The following is a 25,594-nucleotide window of genomic DNA, read 5'->3' as shown; positions in this document are numbered from 1 at the left end:
TGTAAAGATGAAATAAGGTAATGTCTGTAAAGCATTTAGCATAGGATTAGCCAATGGGGGAAAACTGTGGAAACAGGTTGTTGAAAAAAGAAATTCTGGCTTTTTGGAAACATGTCTTTCTCAGTGGAGAGCTGGTGTTACCACCTCAGTCAAATGATCAGACTTACTTTCTGACATAGAATAATCAGACATTATATGATTCTTAGTATGATGCAATAAAAACTGTATTACATTGCCTAGGAGGTGGTATAATTGCTAAATGTTATACTTGACTCAAACCATAAAGAGACAGTAAGTCAAAAAAATTACAGAACATTTTATAAGATAACCAGCCTGAATTCTTTAAAAAAAGTCCATATCCTGAAAAAAAAAAAACACAAACCCCAAAGGCAGGGGGACACTTCTGGTTATGAGATTAAGGAGACATCGAAATGATATACACATGTAAACCCTGTTTGAATCCTGAACTGGAAAAAAAAATCTATAAAATCTATTTTCAAGGCCTATAAGGAAATTTAAGTATGGATTATAAATTAGATATTACTGAATTGATATAAAACTTTAGCTGTGATACGGATACTGTATATAGAAGAGTGTGCTTATTCTTAGAAGATGCATGCTGAAATAACCAGGGGTGAAGTGTCAACATGTCTGCAGCTTATTTTCAAATACTTCAGAAAAATTAAAAAATAAAACGTGGAAATGTTAACAACTGGTATATCTAGGTGAAGTGTATATGTAAAGGTTTTGTCATCTAATTTTACTTTTCTGTGGGTTTGAAATTTTTCAAAATAAAAAGTTGGAGGAACATTCTTGGCTCTTCCTTTTGAGTTACTTATTGTCAGAAAAATTTTTAATTCAGTAAAAATTTATTTAGCACCTACTTTACATATTCTTATAGTTTACTGGGGAATGGTAATTAACTACAGATCATTTGCTTTGTTTCCTCATTCATAAATATACAGTAATGGGACCCTCACATAAGCTAATCATTGATGTAGAGTAGGCACTCAATAATGCTATTATAATAAATCAACTTCCTTATTGTTGACCTATTTCCATCCACTTGATGTTTTCGGTGTTTCAACTCTACTTTAAATAAAAAGGCAGAGTATTCCATCTTATGTATTATTCACCCCAATCCATATCCTGATGTTACTACTTATCTTATTTTTGTTAATGTTATTAGGCATTTGAAGTGTTGGAGGTATTACAAAAAGTCAAAACAAAGATGAAATTAAAGTGGTATCTTTTTAAAATTAGGCTTGTATATATGTGAATATTCTAAGATCTAAAGTTTATATTTATATAGATTTATTGATGATTGGGTCCTGGTCTAAGATTTGGTTATGAACAGAGGCGATTAAAAAAATGTTTCTAAGTTTATTTTTAAAAATAATAGATCTTGAACTGATGAAATATTAAAAAACACTGGAAATTCCATAATACTCTGTCCCAATAACCTTTCCTCTTTTACAAACTGTGTGTATTTAATGTTATTTTATCTAGGATTAAGAGCACTCCTTCCATACTACTCCACCCATTCATGTTTCCAGATGCTAATGGCTCAGTCTGATAAATGCAGAGCCCATACCATAAAATTTACCTTTGAGTTCCAAAACTTTCCTTTTAGCGTAGACTGTGATTATAGCTCATAACTGTGACTACACAAAGAATTACTTAAATGCAGTAAGTGATACTACAAAAACCAAACTAAAGATTATTCATATAACTTATTAAAGTAATACTTAAGATTGATTGTCGTGAACCCATAATTGAAAGAAATAAATGACACTTTAGGGTTAAGTGTATTTTCAAGTATTTATTTAAAACATTTAAAACTATTTTTCTATTTTCTCTTACAGCTTTTGAGATGACTAGAACAATTATTGATATATTACCCTTAATAGCAAGCACACCATATAGCTTATGAGTTGTACATTGCACTTCAGCACTTGCCTACTAATAATACAAATTATTTTTCTTATATACTCTGGGTACAATCAAAATATACTGCTCATTCTGTATATTATATATTATATATATAATATACATTAAGTATATTTTAATATATATAAATATATTAAATATATCCCCTAATTTTTGTGAGCAGTTTAAATAATACAGGAATAAATTAATAAATCTTTATGTAATACCCACTATATTCCCAGATTTGGGAACACAAACATAAATAAATGGGCCTGCCATTAAGAAGATCAGTCTAAAGGAGGAGACAGAGAAATAAAACAGACAATTTAAAGTAGTATGACAGCTTTGGAATGGAGGTATAAAGACCTATCGGGAACCTTAAGAGTACAACTTAACCCAGAATGGTAGAAGTTAGAGATGGTTTTCATATCAAGATGATAAGTTTTACAAAAGAATTTGCCGCCTGACTAGGTGGTGGCGCAGTGGATAGAGAGTCAGACTGGGATGCGGAGAACCCAGGTTTGAGACCCTGAGGTCGCCAGCTTGATCGTGGGCTCATCTAGTTTAAGAAAAGCTTACCAGCTTGGACCCAAAGTCGCTGCTGGAGCTAGGGGTTACTCAGTCTGCTGAAGGCCCATGGTCAAGGCACATATAAAAAAGCAATCAATGAACAACTAAGGTGTTGCAACAAAAAACTAATGATTGATGCTTCTCATCTCTCTCCGTTCCTGTCTGTCTGTCCCTATCTATCCTTCTCTGTGACTCTCTCTGTCTCTGTAAAAAATAAAATAAAATAAAATAAAATAAATATTTAAAAAAAAAAAAAAGAATTCGCCTGACCAGGTGGTGGCGCAGTGGATAGAGCGTCGGACTGGGATGCAGAAGGACCCAGGTTCGAGACCCCAAGGTCGCCAGCTTGAGCGCAGGCTCATCTGGCTTGAGCAAAGAGCTCACCAGCTTAGACCCAAGGTCGCTGGCTCCAGCAGGGGGTTACTCGGTCTGCTGAAGGCCCGCGGTCAAGGCACATATGAGAAAGCAATCAATGAACAACTAAGAAGTCGCAATGCGCAACGAGAAACTGATGATTGATGCTTCTCATCTCTCTCCGTTCCTGTCTGTCTGTCCCTGTCTATCTCTGCCTCTGTAAAAAAACAAAACAAAACAAAACAAAACAAAACAAAAAACAAACAAACAAAAAAAGAATTCGCCAAGGAAAGAATTAATGTTGGGTGATAGGAAGAACATTCCTAAAGAGGGATGTTCTGCCTGGTTTTTAAGGCCCCTATCAACCCTAAGAAGATAATAAGAGAAAATCAATCATTACCTGCTTGATCCAATAAAGGGAGTTTGTAGAGAATTGGGCATCTTTCTGATATTTGCCTACTTGTTAAATGCTAGTTTCCTGGGTTCTTATTTTCATGCTATAGAGCACAGCTTAAGAAGGAAACCCCATATTATAAAAATGTTCTGTAGATACCTTCTACTATGGTGCTCGTCACAGATTCAGAATGAACAAAGTGGTATAGGGAATACTGTATCATCCACTTTTTTTTTTTTGTATTTTTCTGAAGCTGGAAACGGGGAGAGACAGTCAGACAGACTCCCGCATGCGCCCGACCGGGATCCACCCGGCACGCCCACCAGGGTCGATGCTCTGCCCACCAGGGGGCGTCGCTCTGCCACGACCAGAGCCACTCTAGCGCCTGGGGCAGAGGCCAAGGAGCCATCCCCAGCGCCCGGGCCATCTTTGCTCCAATGGAGCCTTGGCTGCAGGAGGGGAAGAGAGAGACAGAGAGGAAGGGGGGGGGTGAAGAAGCAAATGGATGCTTCTCCTATGTGCCCTGGCCGGGAATCAAACCCGGGTCCCCCGCACGCCAGGCCGACGCTCTACCGCTGAGCCAACCGGCCAGGGCCTCATCCACTTTTAAGAAAGAGAACAAACGTTAAATAAAGGTTCCGGGGAAGCTATAAATTTTAACAAAATCAGGTATTTACAGTTTTCTAAAACAGTATTTTTCTTTCTTTTGAATGTGGAGAAAATGAAAAGGAACTAAGTCCTTTTCCTTCTGTGAGTAGTACACTAGATGGCGCTATAAGGCTGTCAGAAAGAGTTTTGCTAAGAAAAGCAGTATGGCAGACCTGATAATAGTTAAGTGTTCTAACTTGCCATAAACTTGAAGTCCCTGGAGCAATTTCATGTCTGTAGGCAAGTAATGGGAACCGTAATCTCACAAATTTTAGTCTTATGGTCAGATTAATTTGAAATATACCACAAATTTAGCACATTTTAAAATGGTTCCAACATTTGACAATTCAATTTGATTTTACTGAAATGGAAATTTAAAAAGTTATTGAAATATAAATTTAATATACATTTGAACATATTGCTATTAATCTCATTTAGATAATCTTCCCATGAGCCTAGTAATGCCTATAATAAATGCATCTCTTAGACATTTCTTCAAATGATTTCCTGAATTTTTGAATAATCATTAAGCAGAGAATATAAAATTCTTTTATCATTAAAGTGCCACAATACACTAACACAAATACATAAAACAATACATTCCAGAACTACTTGACTGATATATCATTTCTTATATAAAACCATTTAATGATTTTTCCAATTATAGTAAAACCAGAAAAATATTTTTAATACAGTACCACGTAAACACAGAGCTTTACTTTTATATTTTCTACTTCGTTTTTTTTTATTTTATTTTAAATTTTGTATTTTTCCGAAGTTAGAAGTGGGGAGGCAGTCAGACAGACTCCTGCATGCACATGATGGGGATCCACCTGGCATGCTGACAAGGTGGCAATGCCCTGCCCATTTGGGGTGTTGCTCCGTTGTGGCTTTGCCATTCTAGCGCCTGAGGCGGAGGCTATGTAGTCGCCTTCAGCTCCCGGGCCAACTTTGCTCCAATGGAGCGTTGGCTGCAGGAGGGGAAGAGAAAGATAGAGAGAAAGGAGAGGAGGAAGGGTGGAGAAGCAAATGGGTGCCTCTCCTGTGTGTACTGGCTGGGAATCGAACCCAGAACTTCCACATGACTGGCCGATGCTCTACCGCTGAGCCAACTGGCCAAGGCTTTAGTTTCTTTTAAATGTTAAATGTTTAGCCTGAACTGTGGTGGTGCAGTGGATCAAGTGTGGACCTGTAATACTGAGGTTTCTGGTTCAAAACCGTGGCCTTGCCTGGTCAAGGCACATGTGGAAGTTGATGCTTCCAGCTCCTCACCCCTTCTCTTTCTCCACTCTCTAAAATGAATAAAAACAAAATCCTTAAAAACAATGTTGAATGTTTAAAGCAGTGGTTTTCAACCTGTGGGTCGCGACCCCGGTGAGGTCGCCTAAAGCCATCAGAAAATACATAATGCATATCAGGTATTTACATTCCGAATCATAACTGTAGCAAAATTACAGTTATGAAGTAGCCACCAAAATTATTTTTTGGTTTGGGGTCACCGCAACATGAGGAACTGTATTGCGGGATCACAGCATTAGAAAGGTTGAGAACCACTGGTTTAAAAGGTAAACAAAAATATGAATGGATAAAGATATACCCTTTGTAACCCAGAATACTTTTGTATACCCTTTGTATGGCCTTTGTAACCCTTGTATACCCTAGAATCATTTTGATTTTGATCTTTCCAAGTGACAGATCTGTTGTGATTTTTCATCATCACTTTTCATTTGTGCATCTAGAATTTCCCCCCACATTTCTGCATCCATCACGCACATACTTTTTTCTGGCAGGTCACTATAAGATGTTATGTTGCTGTATTTGCCACTTAGCCATGCGCGTTTCACTTTACTCATCTGGTAATTCCTCAGGAATGTCTCCTGAAAGAGGAAAAGCCCATCAGCAAAGAATATAGTAGGTTGTTGCTTGGTGAATCTGAAACCACAGAAGCTATTGACAGGGTTAGGAAGATTAAATATTTACATCGATATACACATATACTAATAAATTTGTGTGTGTGTGTGTGTGTGTGTGTGTGTGTGTGTGTATAGTGAGCCACAGAGTTTGCAGGGGGTTTTGGATAATGTGAAATGAAAAGAAGGAGCCATTTTTCTTCTGGTTAACAGACAAAAATGCCCAAATTTAAGATTTAAAAGGTATTAAAGGATGGATGGGAGATGATGTGGTTTGTAGGAAAAAGAATAATAATTAACTTTATGTTCAAAAGCCAACACACTTTGTATGTTATTCTGTATGAGATCCTACCTCCTTCAAGCAGAAGGTAGAGTTTGGTTTAAACCTACCACCATATTGTTATGAACACTTTTGACCCCCAAAATTAAACTTACCCTGAAGGAATAACCACTTTTTAGATCATCATCAATTTTTCTGTCGCACGCAGGTCTTAGAGCCAAGCAATGAGGTTTCCATAACAGGTCATCGGTTGTTATTTTAGAATTCCAGCTCTTGCAGGTCATTGAAGCCCTGCCCAAACTCTGACAGTCCAGGTAACTGAAAATATTTTCAGTAAGTTCTGAAGGCAGCCTTTCCACAAAGTTATTGTGACTCTCCTCGTTTTCCTCCTCGGCATCCACAGAGTTCAGTTCTCTGTCAGAAACTTCTGAGTTGCTGTCCATGTTGGAGTTATTCTGCATAGCTTGATGTTTTAGTTAATTATCTTCACAGGCCACCTAAAAGGTAGAGTTTAATGTTAATCTCTTCAGATCAGAATGGATCCTACTGTGAGCCAGACACTTTCTGGGAATGCTTTTAAAAACTTTAACTTTCTTGATTTGAGCTTCTTAATCTGTAAAATAGGGCCAATAATGCTCCTCTTGTGTATGTTGTTGTTGAAATATCAGGGTAACATGTAAATCATCTAGCCTCACATTTGATTTGCACTTTGAAGGCACTCAACAAATGTTACTTCTTTTATAGACAGAGAGAGGGACAGATAGGGACAGACAAGATAGGAAGGGAGAGAGATGAAAAGCATCAATTTTTCATTGCAGCTCCTTATTTGTTCATTTATTGCTTTCTCATATGTGCCATGACTGGGGGGCTCCAGCCGAGCCAGTGACCCCTTGCTCAAGCCAGTGACCTTAAGCTTCAAACCAGCAACCTTGGGCTCAAGCCAGTGACCATGGGGTCATGTCTATGATCCCACACTCAAGCCAGTGACCCTGTGCTCAAGCTGCTGAGCCCATGCTCAAGCCCAAGCTCCCGGTTTCGAACCTGGGTCCAAACCTGGGTCCTCTGCGCCCCAGACCCGAGCTCTATCCACTGTGCAGCAGAATATACATTCTTTTCAAGTGCTCATGGTACATTCTCTAGGATAGACCACATGTTAGGGCACAAAACAGGACTCAACATATTTAAGAAAACTGAAATCATATCAAGCATCTTCTCTGATCACAATGACATGAAACTAGAAATCAACCACAACAGAAAAACTGAAAAATACTCTAACACTTGGAAACTAAATAGCATGTTACTAAATAACAAATGGGTTAACAATGAAATCAAAGGAGAAATAAAAAAATTCCTAGAAACGAATGATAATGAGCATACAACAACTCAAAATTTATGGGACACAGCAAAAGTAGTACTAAGAGGGAAGTTCATAGCATTACAGGCATAACTTAAGAAGCTGGAAAAAGCTCAAATAAACAACTCGACCCTATATCTAAAATAACTAGAAAAAGAACAGCAAGTAAAGCACAGAGGTAGTAGAAGAAAAAAAATAATAAAGATCAGAGTGGAAATAAATGACATAGAGGCTAAAAAAACAATACAGAGGATCAATGAAACCAAGAGCTGGTTCTTTGAAAACATAAACAAGATCGATGAACCTTTAACCAGACTCACCAAGAAAAAAAGAGAGAGGATTCAAATAAATAAAATTAGAAATGAGAGTGGAGAAATAACAACTGAGACAATGAAAATACAAAGGACTGCAAGAAAATACTATGAAGAACTGTATGCCAAAAAATTAGACAACCTAGGAGAAATGGACAAATTCCTTGAAACATATAATCTTTCAAAAATCAATCTGGAAGAATCAGAAAACCTAAACACACCAATTACAACAAATGAGATTGAAACAGTTATCAAAAAACTCCCAACAAACAAAAGCCCTGGACCACATGGCTTCACAGGTGAATTCCACCAACTATTCAAAGAAGAACTAACTCCTATCCTTCTCAAGCTATTTCAAAAAATTCAAGATGAAGGAAGACTCTCAAGCTCCTTTTATGAGGCGAGCATAATTCTGATCCCCAAACCAGGCAAAGACAACACAAAGAAAGAAAATTATAGGCCAATATCCCTGATGAATATAGATGTTAAAATCCTCAACAAAATAGGCCCTGGTGGGTTGGCTCAGTGGTAGAGCGTCGGCCTGGTGTGCGAAGTCCCGGGTTCGATTCCCAGCCAGGGCACACAGGAGAGGCGCCCATCTGCTTCTCCACCCCTCCCCCTCTCCTTCCTCTCTGTCTCTCTCTTCCCCTCCTGCAGCTGAGGCTCCACTGGAGCAAAAGGTGGCCCGGGCACTGGGGATGACTCCTTGGCCTCTGCCCCAGGTGCTAGAGTGGCTCTGGTCGCGACAGAGCGATGCCCCGGATGGGCAGAGCATCACCCCCTGGTGGGCATGCCGGGTGGATCCTGGTCGGGCACATGCGGGAGTCTGTCTGACTGTCTCCCCGTTTCCAGCTTCGGGAAAAAAAAAATCCTCAACAAAATATTAGCAAACTGGCCTGACCATGAGGTGGCACAGTGGATAGAGCGTTGGACTGGGATGCGGAAGACCCAGGTTCGAGACCCCAAGGTCGCCAGCTTGAGTGAGGGCTCATCTGGTATGAGTAAAAGCTCACCAGCTTGAGCCCAAGGTTGCTCGCTTGAGCAAGGGGTTACTCGGTCTGCTGAAGGCCCACGGTCAAGGCACATATGAGAAAGCAATCAATGAACAACTAAGGTGTCGCAATGCGCAATGAAAAACTAATGATTGATGCTTCTCATCTCTCCGTTCCTGTCTGTCTGTCCCTGTCTACCCCTCTCTCTGACTCTGTAAAAAAAAAAAAATTATCAAACTGGATTCAGCTATTACTATATGAAAAAAATCACGATCAAGTGGGATTTATTCTGGGGAGGCAAGGTTGGTACAATATTGGCAAATCAATCAATGTGATTCATCACATAAACAAAAGGAAGGAGAAAAATCATATTATAATCAATAGATGCAGAAAAAGCATTTGATAAAATCCAGCACCCATTTCTGGTCAAAACTCTCATCAATGTGGGAATACAGGGAACATACCTCAACATGATAAAGGCCATCTATGACAAACCCACAGCCAACATCATACTCAGTGGGCAAAAATTAAAAGCTATCTCCTTAAGATCAGGAACAAGGCAGGGGTGCCCCCTTTCACCACTCTTTTTCAACATAGTTCTGGAAGTCCTAGTCGCAGCAATCAGACAAGAAGAAGAAATAAAAGGCATCCAAATTGGAAAAGAAGAAGTAAATTATCATTATTTGCTGATGATATGATACTGTACATAGAAAACCCTAAAGTATCATTCAAAAAACTACTGGATCTGTCCTAACCAGGTGGTGGCGCAGTGGATGGAGTGTCGGGCTGGAGTGTGGAAGACGCAGGTTCGAGACACCGAGGTCACCAGCTTGAGTGCGGGTTCATCTGGTTTGAGCAGGGCTCACCAGCTTGAGCCCAAGGTTACTGGCTTGATGAAGGGGTCACTCCATCTGCTGTAGCCCCCCCCCCATCAAGGCACATATGGAAATCAATCAATGAACAACTACGGAACCTCAACAAAGAATGGATCTTTCTTTCTTTTTTTTTTTTTTAATTTGTATTTATTCATTTTAGAGAGGAGAGAGAGAGAGAAAGGGGGGAGGAGCAGGAAGCATCAACTCCCATATGTGCTTTGACCAGGCAAGTGCAGGTTTCGAACTGGCAACCTCAGCATTCCAGGTCGACACTTTATCCACTGTGCCACCACAGGTCAGGTCGAATGGATGTTTCTTATCTTTCTCCCTTCCTGTCTGTCTGTCCCTATCTCTCCCTCTCTCTGACTCTCTGTCTCTGCCACAAAAAATTAAAAACAAAACAAAACTACTGGATCTGATAAATGAATTCAGCAAGGTGGCAGGATATAAAATTAATACTCAGAAATCAGAGGCATTTTTATACACCAACAAAGAATGGTCAGAAAGAGAAATTAAGGAAAGAATCCCCTTCACTATTGCAACAAAAAAAATAAAGTACCTAGGAGTAAATTTAACCAAGGAGATTAAAGCAAATCATAAAACATTGATAGAAGAAATCAAGGAAGATACAAACAAGTGGAAGCATATACCATGTTCATGGATAGGAAGAATAGACATCATTAAATTGTCTATATTACCCAAAGCAATTTATAAATTCAATGCAATACCAATAAAAATACCAATGACATACTTCAAAGATATAGAACATATATTCCAAAAATTTATATGGAACCCAAAAAGAACATGAATAGCCTCAGCAATCTTGAAAAAGAAGAATAAAGTGGGAGGTATCACACTTCCTGATATCTAATTATACTACAAGGCCATTGTACTTAAAACAGCTTGGTCTTGGCATAAGAACAGGCATATAGATGAATGGAATAGAACATATAACCCAGAAATAAACCTGCACCTTTATGGACAATTGATATTTGACAAAGGAGGTAAGAGCATACAGTGGAGTAAAGACAGTCTCTTTAATAAATGGTGCTGGGAAAACTGGACAGGTATATGCAAGAAAATGAAATTAGACCACCAACTTACACCCATCACAGAAATAAACTCAAAATATATAAAAGACTTAAATGTAAGTCATGAAACCATAAATATCTTGGAAGAAAACATAGGCAGTAAACTCTCCGATATCTCTCGTAGCAATACTTTTGCTGATTTATCTCCACAGGAAAGTGAAATAAAGGACAGGATGAACAAATGGGACTATATGAAACTAAAAAGTTTTGTACAGCAAAAGACACCATTAACAAAATAAAAAGACAACCTACACAATGGGAGAACATATTTGACAATATATCTGATAAGGGGCTAATAACCAAAACTTATAAAGAACTTGTAAAACTCAACACCAGGAAGACAAACAATCCAATCAAAAAATGGGCAAAAGAAATGAATAGACACTTCTCCAAAGAGGACATACAGATGGCCAATAGGCATATCAAAAAAATGTTCAACATCACTAATCATTAGAGAAATGCAAATTAAAACCACAATGAGATATCACCTCACACCAGTCAGAATGGCACACATTAACAAAACAGCACATAATAAGCGCTGGCGAGGATGTGGAGAAAAGGGAACCCTCCTGCACTGCTAGTGGGAATGCAGACTAGTGCAGCCACTGTGGAAACAGTATGGAGATTCCTCAAAAAATTAAAAATAGAACTGCCTTTTGATCCAGCTATCCCACTTTTAGGAATATATCCCAAGAACAGCATATCACTGATTTAAAAGGAGAAATGCACCCTCATGTTTATGGCAGCATTGTTCACGATAGCCAAGATCTGGAAACAGCCCAAGTGTCCATCAGAGGATGAGTGGATTAAAAAGCTATGGTACATATATACAATGGAATACTATGGGGCCATGAAAAAGAAGGAAATCTTACCTTTTGTGACAACATGGATGGACCTGGAAACGGAAGGGGGGAGGACACTATGGAAAGGGGGGTAAAGGGGATGTTGAGGGGAATGCGGGGGAGGGAGGGATGCATTTGGGGCGACACTAGAATCTGTGTAAACACAATAAATTAAAATCAATAAGAAAAAAAAAAAAAACAAAAACCCAAAGTAGACTTCAGAGCAAAGAATGTTACTAGAGATAAAAGTCTTTCTTTTTATAATGATAAAGGGTTCAATTCAACAAGAGCACATAAGAATCCTAATCATTTATATACTTATGGATATTTGAGTTGTTCTCAATACTTTTTTTTTAAATTTTATTTTTATTTTTTACAGAGACAGAAAGAGAGAGTCAGAGAGAGGGATAGATAGGGACAGACAGATGGAAACGGAGAGAGATGAGAAGCATCAACCATCAGTTTTTCGTTCAATCATCAGTTTTTCATTGCGACACTTTAGTTGTTCATTGATTGCTTTCTCATATGTGCCTTGACCGCAGGCCTTCTGCAGACCGAGTAACCCCTTGCTTGAGCCAGCAACCTTGGGTCTAAGCTGGTGAGCTTTTGCTCAAACCAGATGAGCCTGTGCTCAAGCTGGCGACTTTGGGGTCTCGAACCTGGGTCTTCCGCATCCCAGTCCGACGCTCTATCCCCTGCGCCACCGCCTGGTCAGGCTCAATATTCTTATGTTATAAATATGGAGGGTTCAGTTTTTTTTTATAGTGTAATAAGACTTAAGGGTACAGGTTTTTTTAGATGACAAAATCCACATGTGCAATGAAAGGCAACTTTCTTTTTATATATATAATATAAAATATATTATATTATATATATATTATATATATATATAAGCAACCACAGCCGGATCCTTGGAATACACTTCGAAATGCTTTTTGGCATGCAGCTGCTACATGCCTCCAATATTGTGTGTAATTGGAAACATTTCAAACATAATTGTTACCGAAGTCAAAGACAATAATTGCGAGCTGTGGGATCTGAGCTTCAGATAAAAGAATGGCAGCTGAGTGGAGCACGCTGCAAGGAGGAGTCTCCTTACGGATCTGCATCTGACTGCAGTATTTCACTGTATTATTGACAAACCTTTCTTTCCAGAGACCCAGAGAGAAAAGAGGGAAACAGAGAGGCATACACGAGGCAAAAGGTGGTGGGTGCTATAAATCAGCAATTAAGAAACAACTCTTAGAAAGGAGTTCAGACACGAGTTCAGCACTAGAACAACTGAAATAACACAACTCGTTTTCCCCCACTCCTGAAGTGTAATCAACTAGAAATGAAAAGCATCTCTCCTAAGAGTTTACACCAAATGGACCAGTAAGAAAAATGTAACTTCAGTTTAAATTGATCAGTGGTTTTTTAGGATCACTTAGGGCCAAAGTGATGGGAAGCACGGGGCTTGGGGGGGGGGGGGATGGGAGGGTGTAGAGTTAAGTAAAGGTAAATGACAGCTGCTTGCTAGTTTGCAGGTCTAAGTTTTCAAATGTTCACATTAGCTTCTGCCTCGCTGACATTTTTTATTTTAAATCTCTGTTTACAGGGAAATGAACCTGAGAGGGTCTAATCAGTTAAGGCTGGGCAATCATCCTTGTTCATAGAAGAGGTCCGCCAGGGATAGTCAACCTTTTTATAAAAACCGCCCACTTTGCAGTGCTGGTCAACCTGGTCCCTACCGCCCACTAGTGGGCGTTCCAGCTTTCCTGGTGGGCGGGTAGTGGAGCAACAAAACGGCGCCACGATTGGCCCACCATGAAAGCTGGAACGCCCACTAGTGGGCGGTAGGGACCAGGTTGACCAGCACTGCAAAGTGGGCGGTTTTTATAAAAAGGTTGACTACTCAAAAAAAAAAAAAAAAAAGTTGACTACTCTTAGTTTAGTCTGAACATGTGCACATAACACAGACACAGGAGGAATTATTACATTCTCATGGAGGGGTTTGATCCCCTCTAGCAAATGGAAATAGTGCCAGTGGACCACTGGCTCAGGAACAGTTCTTCGAAAAAGGAAGTCATTCTGGCACACTGGAAAGTGACCTAATTATTCTGTCCTATCTCTGAGCCAGAAGTGTCATCACATCAGCGTGCTCCAACTTGTAAAGCATGTCTCCTCCCAAAATCTCTACTTCAGCAGAAAGAGGGACGGAAGGAATAAAGGTGCAGGGGGATCCCCATGCAAAGTCAACCCAGGCCTTTTCCACTACTCAAAATGTTGCTTCACCAGCACACATGTAGTTAATGTCCTTGACTTCAGTTCAGCACGGCTATAAACAAGATGTGAATACTGGTTATGGGGGAGCAGAGGTATTACAATTACACTTAACGTGTGTCTAGCAATGAGATGTCCATAGCGAGCGCTGCTGCAACGTCCCTGATGCCATCTCAGTCCCTGGCACTCCGTTTTGGAGTGCTGGCTCCACATGCTGCCTGAGGTTTCGAGGAACTGCACCAGTGCCCAACTTGGCAATTGTACTTTCCTCTCCCAACATGTTCGCTTATACCAACCTTCTAAAGATACTAGTATGATAGAGGAATGTTTTATTCTGCGGCCACAGAAAAAGCAGTAATGGTTCCTTAAAACACCAACTAACCAATTAACCAAGCAACCAACCAAGAAATATACCACATTCACTCTTTATTGTGAAATAATCACACCCGTATTTAAGCAAATTGAATATTCTCACAGTAAGAAGAGTTCAACAAGTGACATTATATCATGTAAATAAAAAGGAAATAAGAGCTATTTCTCCAAGATGAAGGTTTCTAGCCTGGTCAAGTGACATCTTTAATATTTCTATTTCCAATAAGAATCAATTTGATTTAAAAAATTACTTTCCTTCTCTAAAAGGAAAAATTTAATCTTTATAAATGACTTTAATCAGGAAATTAACTGCAATAACTAGGATGCTGGAAATGATAATCTTTCCTGAAAATAGTTTCCCATAATAGTGGACAACCCAAACTACAGGTATGGGCCACTAAAAGAGTTAATTACCGGAAAATAATTTTTACAAATTCTTGTTCCATTTCGTAAGTATTATGAACAGTAACTCATAATACTCAACTCTGTGTTTTATTGTCATTATAAAATATTTTAGAGAAATTACCTTACGATGTCACTTTTTAAAACTTAGATTTAAGTTCAGTTTTTAAATTCCTTAATTAAAAACTTCAAAATTTAACCTTAAAAAAAAAAAAGGCCAGTTTTGCCTGGATGCCTGGGAAACTATCCCTTTTCTGCTTCCTCTTCTTTACGAACCAAACTTTGCCAAATTAGCTCTCTAGTTAAGGGTTCTCACCCTTTCGGGGGTCACACGGAGGGAGGGATAGGAGCGCAGACCTGGCCGCACTCCACTCTACCCCGGCTCTCGGGTAGCCTCCACCCTGTCAAGACCCGGGAATCGGAGGAATGATCCCCGCGTCCCATCTGAGCCATCCTCCTGGCGTGTCCCGCGCAGGCTGCACCTGCCCGAGTTCAAACAAAACAGGATACTTACAAATTAACAATAATAATTCTGAGCTCCGGCTGTCACTCCAGATCCGTGCCTCGGAGCGGGGGCCCTGTCTCCAAGACTGCCGGGCTGACATCGGCGGCTAGAGAAGGGAAGACTCTCCTACTTGCTGTACCTTGCGTTCTTCTCCTGCGATTTAAACTCTGGTTTCACAATCCTTCCCCGTAGTTCTTCTGATCCCGCCCACTCCAGTCCAGCCTTGTTTGTTCAGATTTCCCGCCGGCTTAGAGCAGAGCGCGCGTTGCCTTTTGGGATTAGTAGTTTTACTAGGGTGTCTCAGCTCCGCTCGGGAGGGCGAAGGGAGGCGCTACGGTCTACTAGGTCTCGAGTCTCCAAGACTGGTGGCTTATTAACCAATAGTTGAGGCGGTTTCCAGGTGTGCGTCTCTCGGCAGAGGAGGGGGGCGCGGCTTCCCCGCGTAGCTCAGTGCTTCGCTGCAGGAGAACTTGACACCCGAGCGGTCTTTAAGTCCCGCCTCCTGTGTTTTCCCGCGCTTTTGCCTGGAATGTGAAAGCAGTTGCCGGGACAGACTTCTTGCAAAAAGAATCCTCGCCGTCTTGCTGAGGATTTTGAGGTGCAAACGCAGGACGGAGGCCCCTGGGCGGCCCTGGCGACGGCTGAGACGGTGATCGGCGTCGCACCGCTGCTGAGAGTAAGTGAGGCAGAGGGCCGGGCCTGGCCGGAGGCGCCTTGCAAGAAGGTTTTTGCTTACTTCTGAGGCCATTTCCCTCGTTCTGAGCCTATTTTCCACCACGGCGGCCATTTCTGTCTGGGTTTTAGAAGTTTGGGGCAGCACATTTTTTTACTCAACTCAGAAACTTTCCTTAAGCCTTTAGAAATACATATTTATGTTATAATCATTATAATCGTATCAAGGGGCCGGCAGACGAGTAACTTACTAGATTTTCAGGCAGTGGTGTGATTCATATAATTTAACAACCGGTTTTCTGCCCTAATGACCGTTTTAAGTATTCAAAAACGATATGCCGAAAGGTAGTTTATTATTTCATGCATTTAATTCTTTAATAATAATAAAAGCTACACAAAACTAGATTATAAGAAAGTTTTAAAATATCAATTAAAAATATTAAATAGTACCTGACAAAAAATAAAACTTATTTAAGATATTTCCATATTGTTTCTTGGTTGGCATCCTCACTTGCAGTTTTTTACACCTATGGACGTAATGAACATTACTACGGGCGCTTAGAATACACTGTTGTGCAGGTGAACATTAAAAAAGAGTAAGGAGGCCCTGGCCGGTTGGCTCAGTGGTAGAGCGTCGGCCTGGCGTGCAGAAGTCCCGGGTTCGATTCCCGGCCAGGGCACACAGGAGAGGCGCCCATCTGCTTCTCCACCCCTCCCCCTCTCCTTCCTCTCTGTCTCTCTCTTCCTCTCCCGTAGCCGAGGCTCCATTGGAGCAAAGATGGCCCGGGCACTGGGGATGGCTCCTTGGCCTCTGCCCCAGGCGCTAGAGTGGCTCTGGTCGCGACAGAGCGGCGCCCTTAGGGGCAGAGCATCGCCCCCTGGTGGGCAGAGCGTCGCCCCTGGTGGGCGTGCCGGGTGGATCCCGGTCGGGCGCATGCGGGAGTCTGTCTGACTGTCTCTCCCTGTTTACAGCTTCAGAAAAATACAAAAAAAAAAAAAAAAAAAAAAAAGGAGTAAGGAATGTCAATTTGTGATTTCCACATTGGGCGGCTGCCCAGGCGCCCATCTTAGAACCCAACCGGTTGCCGAACACAACAAAACGTTAGGTATGGCTTCTGCTGAACTGGTGTGAACAGGCTGAATCCCACCACTGCATTCAGGGAGAATAATTGGCTTAAGGGTTGTGCATATCGCTTCTCGGCCTGACAAGCCACAATATTTCCTACAGTGTTTGGCCCGTTATAGAAATATGTGTTTGTTAACCTCTGATTTTATCTTTTCTAGAATAATTTCTTTTAAACTTTAGGCCTCTTTTGTGGGACTGAGTGGCCTTACTTTTATTGTAATAGTCTTTTTCAGTAATGTCAGTAGCTAACTCTTGTGTATTATGTAGTGAGGTACAGCAAGTTTTTTAATCCTTTGACTACCAAGAGGGTTACAGATTTTGTAGACCCGAGCACTGTGGGGCACACAAATATGAATGAGATGAGTCTCCATCCTCTAGTTTTCTCTTGGATGGTGGAGACAAAGCTGTGTCAGTGAGCTAATACCAGGGATTATTGTGTGGACTGTTATCCTGGTTAACCTCCAGGGTGTAAATGAAACATTGGTGTTAGCCTTAGAACCCTTCTCCAAGGAGGAATAGGAGTGATGATTCAAAGTTGTGATAAGGAAGTCAGCCTTAAAGGGGTATGTGCATGTATGTGTGTGTGTGTACACATATGTATATGTAGTAAGGCTAATTAAGAAAGTTGAAATTCAGCCCTTTGGGGTTGGCTCAGTGGTAGAGTGTCATCCTGGTATGTGAATGTCTAAGGTTCAGTTCTGGTCAGGGCACAAAGGAGAGGGACCATCTGCTTCCTCACCCCTCTCTTCCCCCTCTGCCTCTCTTTCCCAACCCTCCTCCCTCTCTCTCCCTCCCCTCCCTATTCCTTTCTTCCCAGCTCTTCCTGCAGCCATGGCTAATTGGCTGGAGTGAGTTGGCCCCTGGCTGTCGGGCCTTGGCCTCAGCCCCTAAAAATCACTGGGTTGTGCAGCCAGGACGCCTTAGATGGGCAGAGCATCCTATAGCAGATCATTGGCCCAAGGAGGCTTGCTGCTGGGTGGATCCCAGTTGAGGTGCATGTGGGAGTCTGTCGCTCTGCCTCCCCTGCTCTCAATTAAGAAAAAAAGAAAAGAAAAAGTTGAAATTCATCTGTTATTTTATTTTTTACTGGATAAGTAATTACTTAAGTGTTTAAATAATGTTACTTTTCTCCACAATTTATTAAGGTACACAAATATTTGAAGGAACTGCTAGGGAGGTTTGTCTTCCATCTCGATCTCTTTTTGCTCCTCCTCTTCCCTATTTCTGTCTCTCCCTCTATCTCTATTTCTTTATATGTATCCAAGGAACTTAACAGTGTGTGTTTCATGTAGAAATCTTTTGACTGGTGACTAATGTATTTTGATTTGCTTAACAATTTGTATCACTAACAGAGTACCTGGGATCTGGTTAAAAAATGAGTGGATTTTAGGCTTCATTTAATAAACATGCCAGCAGGTTTCAGAGCTTTTCATTATTTGAAGCTTGATCTTTTGTGTTGTAGGTTTGTTAGTTGTGAGATGAGCCTATTTGGTTTCTGTTTTTGAAAATGGTAAGGAGTTATCTGGTCTGGATTTTATCTTTTCAAATAGTTATTCTGTGATGGGATTTTATTGTCAAGGCCCAATGGGGATAACAAAGTTTATTGTTAACATCTTGGTGCAGATGGGCTAAAGCTAAAAAGGTCTCAGCCACTACTAGTACTGCTTAGAGAGTTCCTTTTTTAAAAAAAAAATTTATTTAGACAATTAATTTTAACGGGGTGACATTGGTCAACTTGAGTACACAGATTTAGAGAAAACATCTCCAGATCATTTTGACATTTGATTATGTTGTATACCATCACCCAAAGTCAATGTCATTTATTTCTGCTCTGATCTTTTTTCTTTAATTATTGTTATTTATTTATTCATTTTAGAAGAGAGAGAGAGAGAGAGAGAGAGAGAGAGAGAGAGATAAAAGGGAGGAAGGAACAGGAAGCATCTACTCCCATATATGCCTTTACCAGGCAAGCCTAGGGTTTTGAACTGGCGACCTCAGCATTCCAGGTCGACACTTGATCCACTGTGCCACCACAGGTCAGGCCATCACCCAGACGCAAATCGTCCTGTCACCTTTTATTTGGTTTTCTTTATGTGCCATTCTGACTGGTGTGAGGTGTTATCTCATTGTGGTTTTAATTTGCATTTCTCTAATGATTAGTGATGTTGAACATTTTTTCATCTGTCTATTGGCCATCTGTGTGTCCTGTTTGGAGAAGTGTCTATTCATTTCTTTTGCCCATTTTTTGATTGGATTGTTTGTCTTCCTGGTGTTGAGTTTTACAAATTCTTTATAAATTTTGATTATTAACCCTGTATCAGCCATATTGTAGAATATGTTCACCCATTGTGTGGGTTGTCTTTTTTTATTCTGTTCATATTGTCTTTAGCTGTGCAAAAGCTTTTTAGTTTGATATAGTCCCATTGTTTATCCTGTCTTTTATTTCATTTGCCCTTGGAGATAAATCAGCAAATAGTATATTGCTGCGAGAGATATCGGTGAGCTTATTGCTTATGTTTTCTTCTAAGATGCTTATGGTTTCATGATTTACATTTAAGTCTTTTATCCATTTTGAGTTTCTTTCTGTGAATGGTGTAAGTTGGTGGTCTAGTTTTATTTTTTTGAAGGTAGCTGTCCAATTTTCCCAACACCATATGTTGAAAAGGCTGTCTTTACTCCATTGTAAAATCTTACCTCCTTTGTCAAATATCAATTGTCCATAAAGGTGTGGGTTTATTTCTGGGTTCTCTGTTCTGTTCCATTGATCTATATGCCTGTTCTTATGCCAGTACCAAGCTGTTTTGAATACAGTGGCCTTGTAGTATAACTTGATATCAGGAAGTGTGATACCTCCCACTTTATTCTTATTTTTCAAGATTGCTGAGGCTATTTGTGTTCTTTTATGATTCCATAAAAATTTTTGGAATATGTATTCTATATCTTTGAAGTATGTCATTGGTACTTTCATTGGTATTGCATTGAATTTATAAATTGCTTTGGGTAATATAGACATTTTAATGTTTATTCTTCCTAACCATGAATACGGTATATGCTTTCACTTATTTGTATCTTCCTTGATTTCTTTTATTAATATTTTATAATTTTCCAAATACAAGTCTTTAACCTCCTTGGTTAAATTTACTCCTAGGTACTTTTTTTTTTTGTATTTTTCTGAAGCTGGAAACGGGGAAGCAGTCAGACAAACTCCCACATGCGCCCAACCAGGATCCACCCGGCACGCCCACCAGGGGGCGAAGCTCTGCCCATCCGGGGCGTCGCTCTGTCGCTACCAGAGCCACTCTAGCGCTACCAGAGCCACTCTAGCGCCTGGGGCAGAGGCCAAGGAGCCATCTTTTGCTCCAATGGAGCCTTGGCTGCGGGAGGGGAAGAGAGAGAGAGGAAGGAGAGGGGGAGGGGTGGAGAAGCAGATGGGTACCTCTCCTGTGTGCCCCGGCCGGGAATCGAACCCAGGACTTCTGCACGCCAGGCCGACGCTCTACACTGAGCCAACCGGCCAGGGCCACTCCTAGGTACTTTTTTTTTGTTGTTGCAATAGTGAAAGAGATTGTTTCCTTAATTTCTCTTTCTGACAGTTCATTATTGGTATATAAATATGCCTCTGATTTCTGAGTATTAATTTTATATCCTGCCACTTTGCTGAATTCATTTATCAGGTCCAGTAGTTTTTTGACTGAGACTTTAGGGGTTTTTATATACAGTATCATATCATCTGCAAATAATGATAGTTTTACTTCTTCTTTTCCAATTTGGATGCCTTTTATTTCTTCATCTTTGATTGCTGTGGCTAGGACTTCCAGAACTATGTTGAATAAGAGTGGTGAAAGGGGCACCCCTGCCTTTTTTTCTTGATCTTAAGGGGATAGCTTTTAATTTTTGGCCATTGAGTATGATGTTGGCAGTGGGTTTGTCATAGATGGCCTTTATCATGTTGAGATATGTTTTCTGTATTCCCACTTTGCTGAGATTTTTGATCATAAATGGGTGCTGGTTTTTATCAAATGGTTTTTTCTGCATCTATGGATTTTTCTCCTTTTATGTGATGAATCACATTGATTGCTTTATGAATATTGTACCATCCTTGCCTCCCCAGAATAAATCCCACTTGATCATGATGTATGATTTTTTTCATGTATTACTGGATCCAGTTTGCTAATATTTTGTGGAGGATTTTAGTATCTAAATTCATCAGGGATATTGGCCTATAATTTTCTTTCTTTGTGTTGTCTTTGCCTGGTTTTGGAATCAGAATAATGCTCGCCTCATAAAAGGAGCTTGGAAATCTTCCTTCATCTTGAATATTTTGAAATAGCTTGAGAAGGATAGGAGTTAGTTCTTCTTGGAATAGTTGGTGGAATTCACCTGTGATGCCAAGTGGCCCAGGGCTTTTGTTTGTTGGGAATTTTTTTGATAACTGTTTCAATCTCATTTGTTGTAATTGGTCTGTTTAGGTTTTCTGATTCTTCCAGACTGATTTTTGAAAGATTATATGTTTCAAGGAATTTGTCCATTTCTCCTAGGTTGTCTAATTTTTTGGCATACAGTTCTTCATAGTATTTTCTTACAGTCCTTTGTATTTCTGTTGTGTCAGTTGTTATTTCTCCACTCTCATTTCTAATTTTATTTATTTGAGTCCTCTCTCTTTTTTTCTTGGTGAGTCTGGTTAAGGGTTCATCGATCTTGTTTACCCTTTCAAAGAGCCAGCTCTTGGTTTCATTGATCCTCTGTATTGATTTTTTAGCCTCTGTGTCATTTATTTCTGCTCTGATCTTTATTATTTCATGCCATTGTGATCAGAGAAAATTCTTGATATGATTTCAATCTTCTTAAATTTGTTAGACCTCTTTTGTGCCATAGCATGTAGTCTATCCTAGAGAATGTACCGTGAGCACTTGAAAAGAATGTATATTCTGCTGCTTTAGGGTGAAAGGTTCTGAAGATATCTATTAAATCCAGTTGATCTAGTGTGTCCTTTAAGTCTGCTGTGTCTTTGTTAATTTTCATTCTTCAAGATCTATCTAGTGATGTTAGTAGGGTATTGAAATCCCCTACTATTATAGTATTGTTGTTGATCTCGCCCTTTATATCCATCAAAGTCTGCTTTTATGTTTAAATGCTCCTATATTAGGTGCATGGATATTTATAATGGTTATATCTTCCTGTTGGATTGCTCCCTTTATCATTATGTAGTGACCTTCTTTATCTCTTACTATAGCCTTTATTTTAAAGTCCATTTTGTCTGATATAAGTATCGCTACCTCAGCTTTTCTTTTCATTTCCATTTGCATGAAATATTTTTTTTTCATCCTTTTACCTTCAATCTATGCATATCTTTTGTTTTGAGGTGAGTCTGTTGTATACAGCATATGTATGGGTCCTTATCCCATACATATGTTTACTTATCCATGCAGCTACCCTATGTATTTTGATTGGATCATTTAATCCATTTACATTTAGGATTATTATTATTATTATTATTATTTTTTATTTTGCATTTTTTTTTCTGAAGCTGGAAACAGGGAGAGACAGTCAGACAGACTCCCGCATGCGCCCGACCGGGATCCACCCGGCACGCCCACCAGGGGCGACGCTCTGCCCACCAGGGGGCAATGCTCTGCCCATCCTGGGCGTCGCCATGTTGCGACCAGAGCCACTCTAGCACCTGAGGCAGAGGCTACAGAGCCATCCCCAGTGCCCGGGCCATCTTTGCTCCAGTGGAGCCTTGGCTGCGGGAGATGAAGAGAGAGACAGAGAGGAAGGCGCGGCAGAGAGGTGGAGAAGCAAATGGGCGCTTCTCCTGTGTGCCCTGGCCGGGAATTGAACCCGGGTCCTCCGCACGCTAGGCCGACGCTCTACCGCTGAGCCAACCGGCCAGGGCTAGGGTTATTATTGATATGTAGTTTTTTGTTGCCATTTTATTCTTTAAAGCTGTATCCCTCTCTTACTATATTCTTTTCCCCCTTTGTCGTGTTTACAACAGGTCCCTTAACATTTCTTGCAGCATTGGTTTGGTTGTAATGAATTCCTTGAGGTTTTTTGTCTTGGAAGCTTTTTATTGCACCTTCAATTTTATTTGTTTTGTTTTTATTTATTCATTTTTAGAAAGGAGAGAGAGAGGGAGAGAGAAGAAAGAGAGAGAGAAAGAGGGGAGGAGCAGAAAGCATCAACTCCCATATGTGCCTTGACCAGGCAAGCCCAGGGTTTCGAACCGGCGACCTCAGCATTTCCAGGTCGACGCTTTATCCACTGCGCCACCACAGGTCAGGCCGCACCTTCAATTTTAAACTATACCCTTGCTGGTTGTAGGTTCTTTCCTGCATTACTTTGTATATGTCTTGCCATTCCCTTCTGGCCTCAAGTGTTTTTGTTGAGAAGTCGGATGTCATCCTTATGGGGGCTCCTTTGTAGGTGATAGTCTTTTTTTCTCTAGCAGCTTTTAATATTTTCTGTTTATCTCTTAGCTTTGGTATTTTAATTATGATGTGTATTGGTGTAGATTTCTTTGGGTTTGTCTTTAATGGAGTTCTTTGTGCTTCTTGATCTTGTGTGACTTTTTTCTGCATCAATTTAAAGAAGTTTCAGCTATGATTTGATTGAACAAAGTCTCTGTCCCTTGTTGTTTCTCCTCTTCTTCACGAACCCCTATGATACTGATGTCGTTTCTCTTTAGGTTGTCACAAAGCTCTCTTAGATTTTCCTCAGATTTTTTTCAGCCTCTTTTTTGTTTTTTGCTGCTCCATTTCTGTATTTTCATTTATCTTGTTTTCTAAATTGCTGATTTGATCTTCTGGTTTATCCAGCCTGCATTTAATTGCTTCTAGTGTAGTCTTCATTTCTGATATTATATTTGTCATTTCTGACTTTATTATTTCAATGTCCTTTTTGATGCTTGTAATCTCTTTATGTTCTCATTATGTCCATCATTGTTCTAAGATCTTTCAGCATTCTAATAATCCTTAGTTTAAACTCTGCATCCTGTAGTTTGTTTATTTCCATATCACTGAGTTTATTTTCTGGGAGTTTCTCTTGTTGATTCATTTGGATTGCACTTCTGTGTCTTCCCATTATGTCTATGTATACCCCCTTCGTTTGGATGTGTTGTTTGTAGTGCTGGCTGAGTCTAGGGTTGGTGTTGTCTGCCTCCAATTTTTAGTTGTGTTATTTCTAGGTCTTGGGTTGGCATCAACTGTTGTTTGTAATCCGCTGTCAGATTTGGCTTTTCTAGTGGAGCCTCCTTTGAAGTCTTGATTTTTCTTGTTTTCTTCTCCACCACTGCATTCTTTTTTTTTTTTTTTTTAATTTAATTTTATTTTTTTAAAGGGACAGAGAGAGAGTCAGAGAGAGGGATAGACAGGGACAGACAGGAACGAAGAGAGATGAGAAACATCAATCATCAGCGTTTCGTTGCGACACCTTAGTTGTTCATTGATTGCTCTCTCATATGTGCCTTGACCGTGAGCCTTCAGCAGACCGAGCAACCCTTGCTCGAGCCAGTGACCCTGTCCAAGCTGGTGAGCTTTTGCTCAAACCAGATGAGCCCGCGCTCAAGCTGGCGACCTCGGGGTCTCGAACCTGGGTCTTCCGCATCCCAGTCCAACGTTCTACCTACTGTGCCACCGCCTGGTCAGGCCACCACTGCATTCTTATCTGTCCATGAGTGTCAATTTTGTGTCCCACCTATGTATGGAATCAGACAGTTCTTAAATTTTTTCTGATTTACTTATTTCACTCAGTATAATGTTGTTAAGGTCCATCCATGTTGTTGTAAATGTCACTGTCATCATTTCTTATGGCTGAGTAGTATTCCATAGTATTATATATATGTACTACATCTTCGTTATCCAGTCCTCTGTTGAAGGGCTTTTTGGTTGAAACGAATCCTCATTCACTGTTGGTGGGAATGTAAAGTGTACTATCATCATGGAGGAAAGTATGGTGGTTCCTTAAAAAATTAAGAATAGAACTATGATATAACCCAGCAATCCCTCTACTGGGTATATACCCCCAAAACTCAAAAACATTGGTATGTAAAGACACATGCAGCCCCACATTCATTGCAGCATTGTTCACGCGGCCAAGACATAGAGAGCTCCTTTAATAGGAGTAAGAGTGGGAAAGCAGTTGCTGCTCGAAGGGCTTATCTATGTAGTTTCTCAGAGCGCTCTGTCCTTGGTGACAGAGCGCTCTGAGAAACTGATTTAGCTGCCGGTCATCTTCCAGTTGGGGGAGAGAAAAGCTTGACCCTTTCAATTAGAATGATTATAAACAATATCCTAAATGCATTGAAGGAGAAAGTAAACAACAAACCAATTAATTTGTGGTTTTTGATATTTTGGAGCTGACAGACACATGTATTTCTTCTCTCCAGTGGTTAAAACAACATGAGGGTTGCTTTTTCAAACAACAGAAATTCCAGAAAGGTTTTTTTTTTCGTATTTGCTTTTTGGTAGTATGAGAGAGCAAAGCCATATTTCTAAGTGGAAAAAACTCAGGAAACTCATTATAAATTTGTAAATATCTGTAATGATTAATAATAATGATGATGATTTTTTGAACTCGCTTAACTAGCCATGTTTTTTTGGAGACAAGGTTCACAAAACTTTATGGCCACAGAAGCATAAATGTTTCTAATTTTAATGTGTAAAACAGTCTTGGTGGTAAAACGGTTTGACAAGAATGTCTAGGTC

The 25,594-nt window shown here is 40.1% G+C and overlaps 2 protein-coding genes across 2 annotated transcripts in view; both read right to left on the bottom strand.

The window, feature by feature from the left end:
* C1D (C1D nuclear receptor corepressor) overlaps positions 1-25,594 on the bottom strand; it is a 495,080-nt gene that overhangs the window by 407,621 nt on the left and 61,865 nt on the right. The gene's annotated exons all lie outside the window — the stretch shown is intronic.
* On the bottom strand, positions 5,560-15,252 carry LOC136398483 (F-box only protein 48-like). The gene is made up of 3 exons (XM_066372716.1): positions 15,101-15,252; positions 6,241-6,582; positions 5,560-5,772 (listed from the first exon to the last, which is right to left on the bottom strand). Exons 2-3 carry the CDS (start codon positions 6,544-6,546, stop codon positions 5,560-5,562), a joined length of 519 nt encoding a protein of 172 aa, XP_066228813.1. The 5' UTR covers positions 6,547-6,582; positions 15,101-15,252.

This window comes from Saccopteryx leptura, chromosome 3 (genome assembly GCF_036850995.1).
Source record: "Saccopteryx leptura isolate mSacLep1 chromosome 3, mSacLep1_pri_phased_curated, whole genome shotgun sequence".
In the NCBI taxonomy this organism is placed as follows: Eukaryota; Metazoa; Chordata; class Mammalia; order Chiroptera; family Emballonuridae; genus Saccopteryx; species Saccopteryx leptura.
The sequence above is the reverse complement of the archived record's forward strand: the minus strand, read 5'-3'. Positions and strand labels throughout refer to the sequence as shown.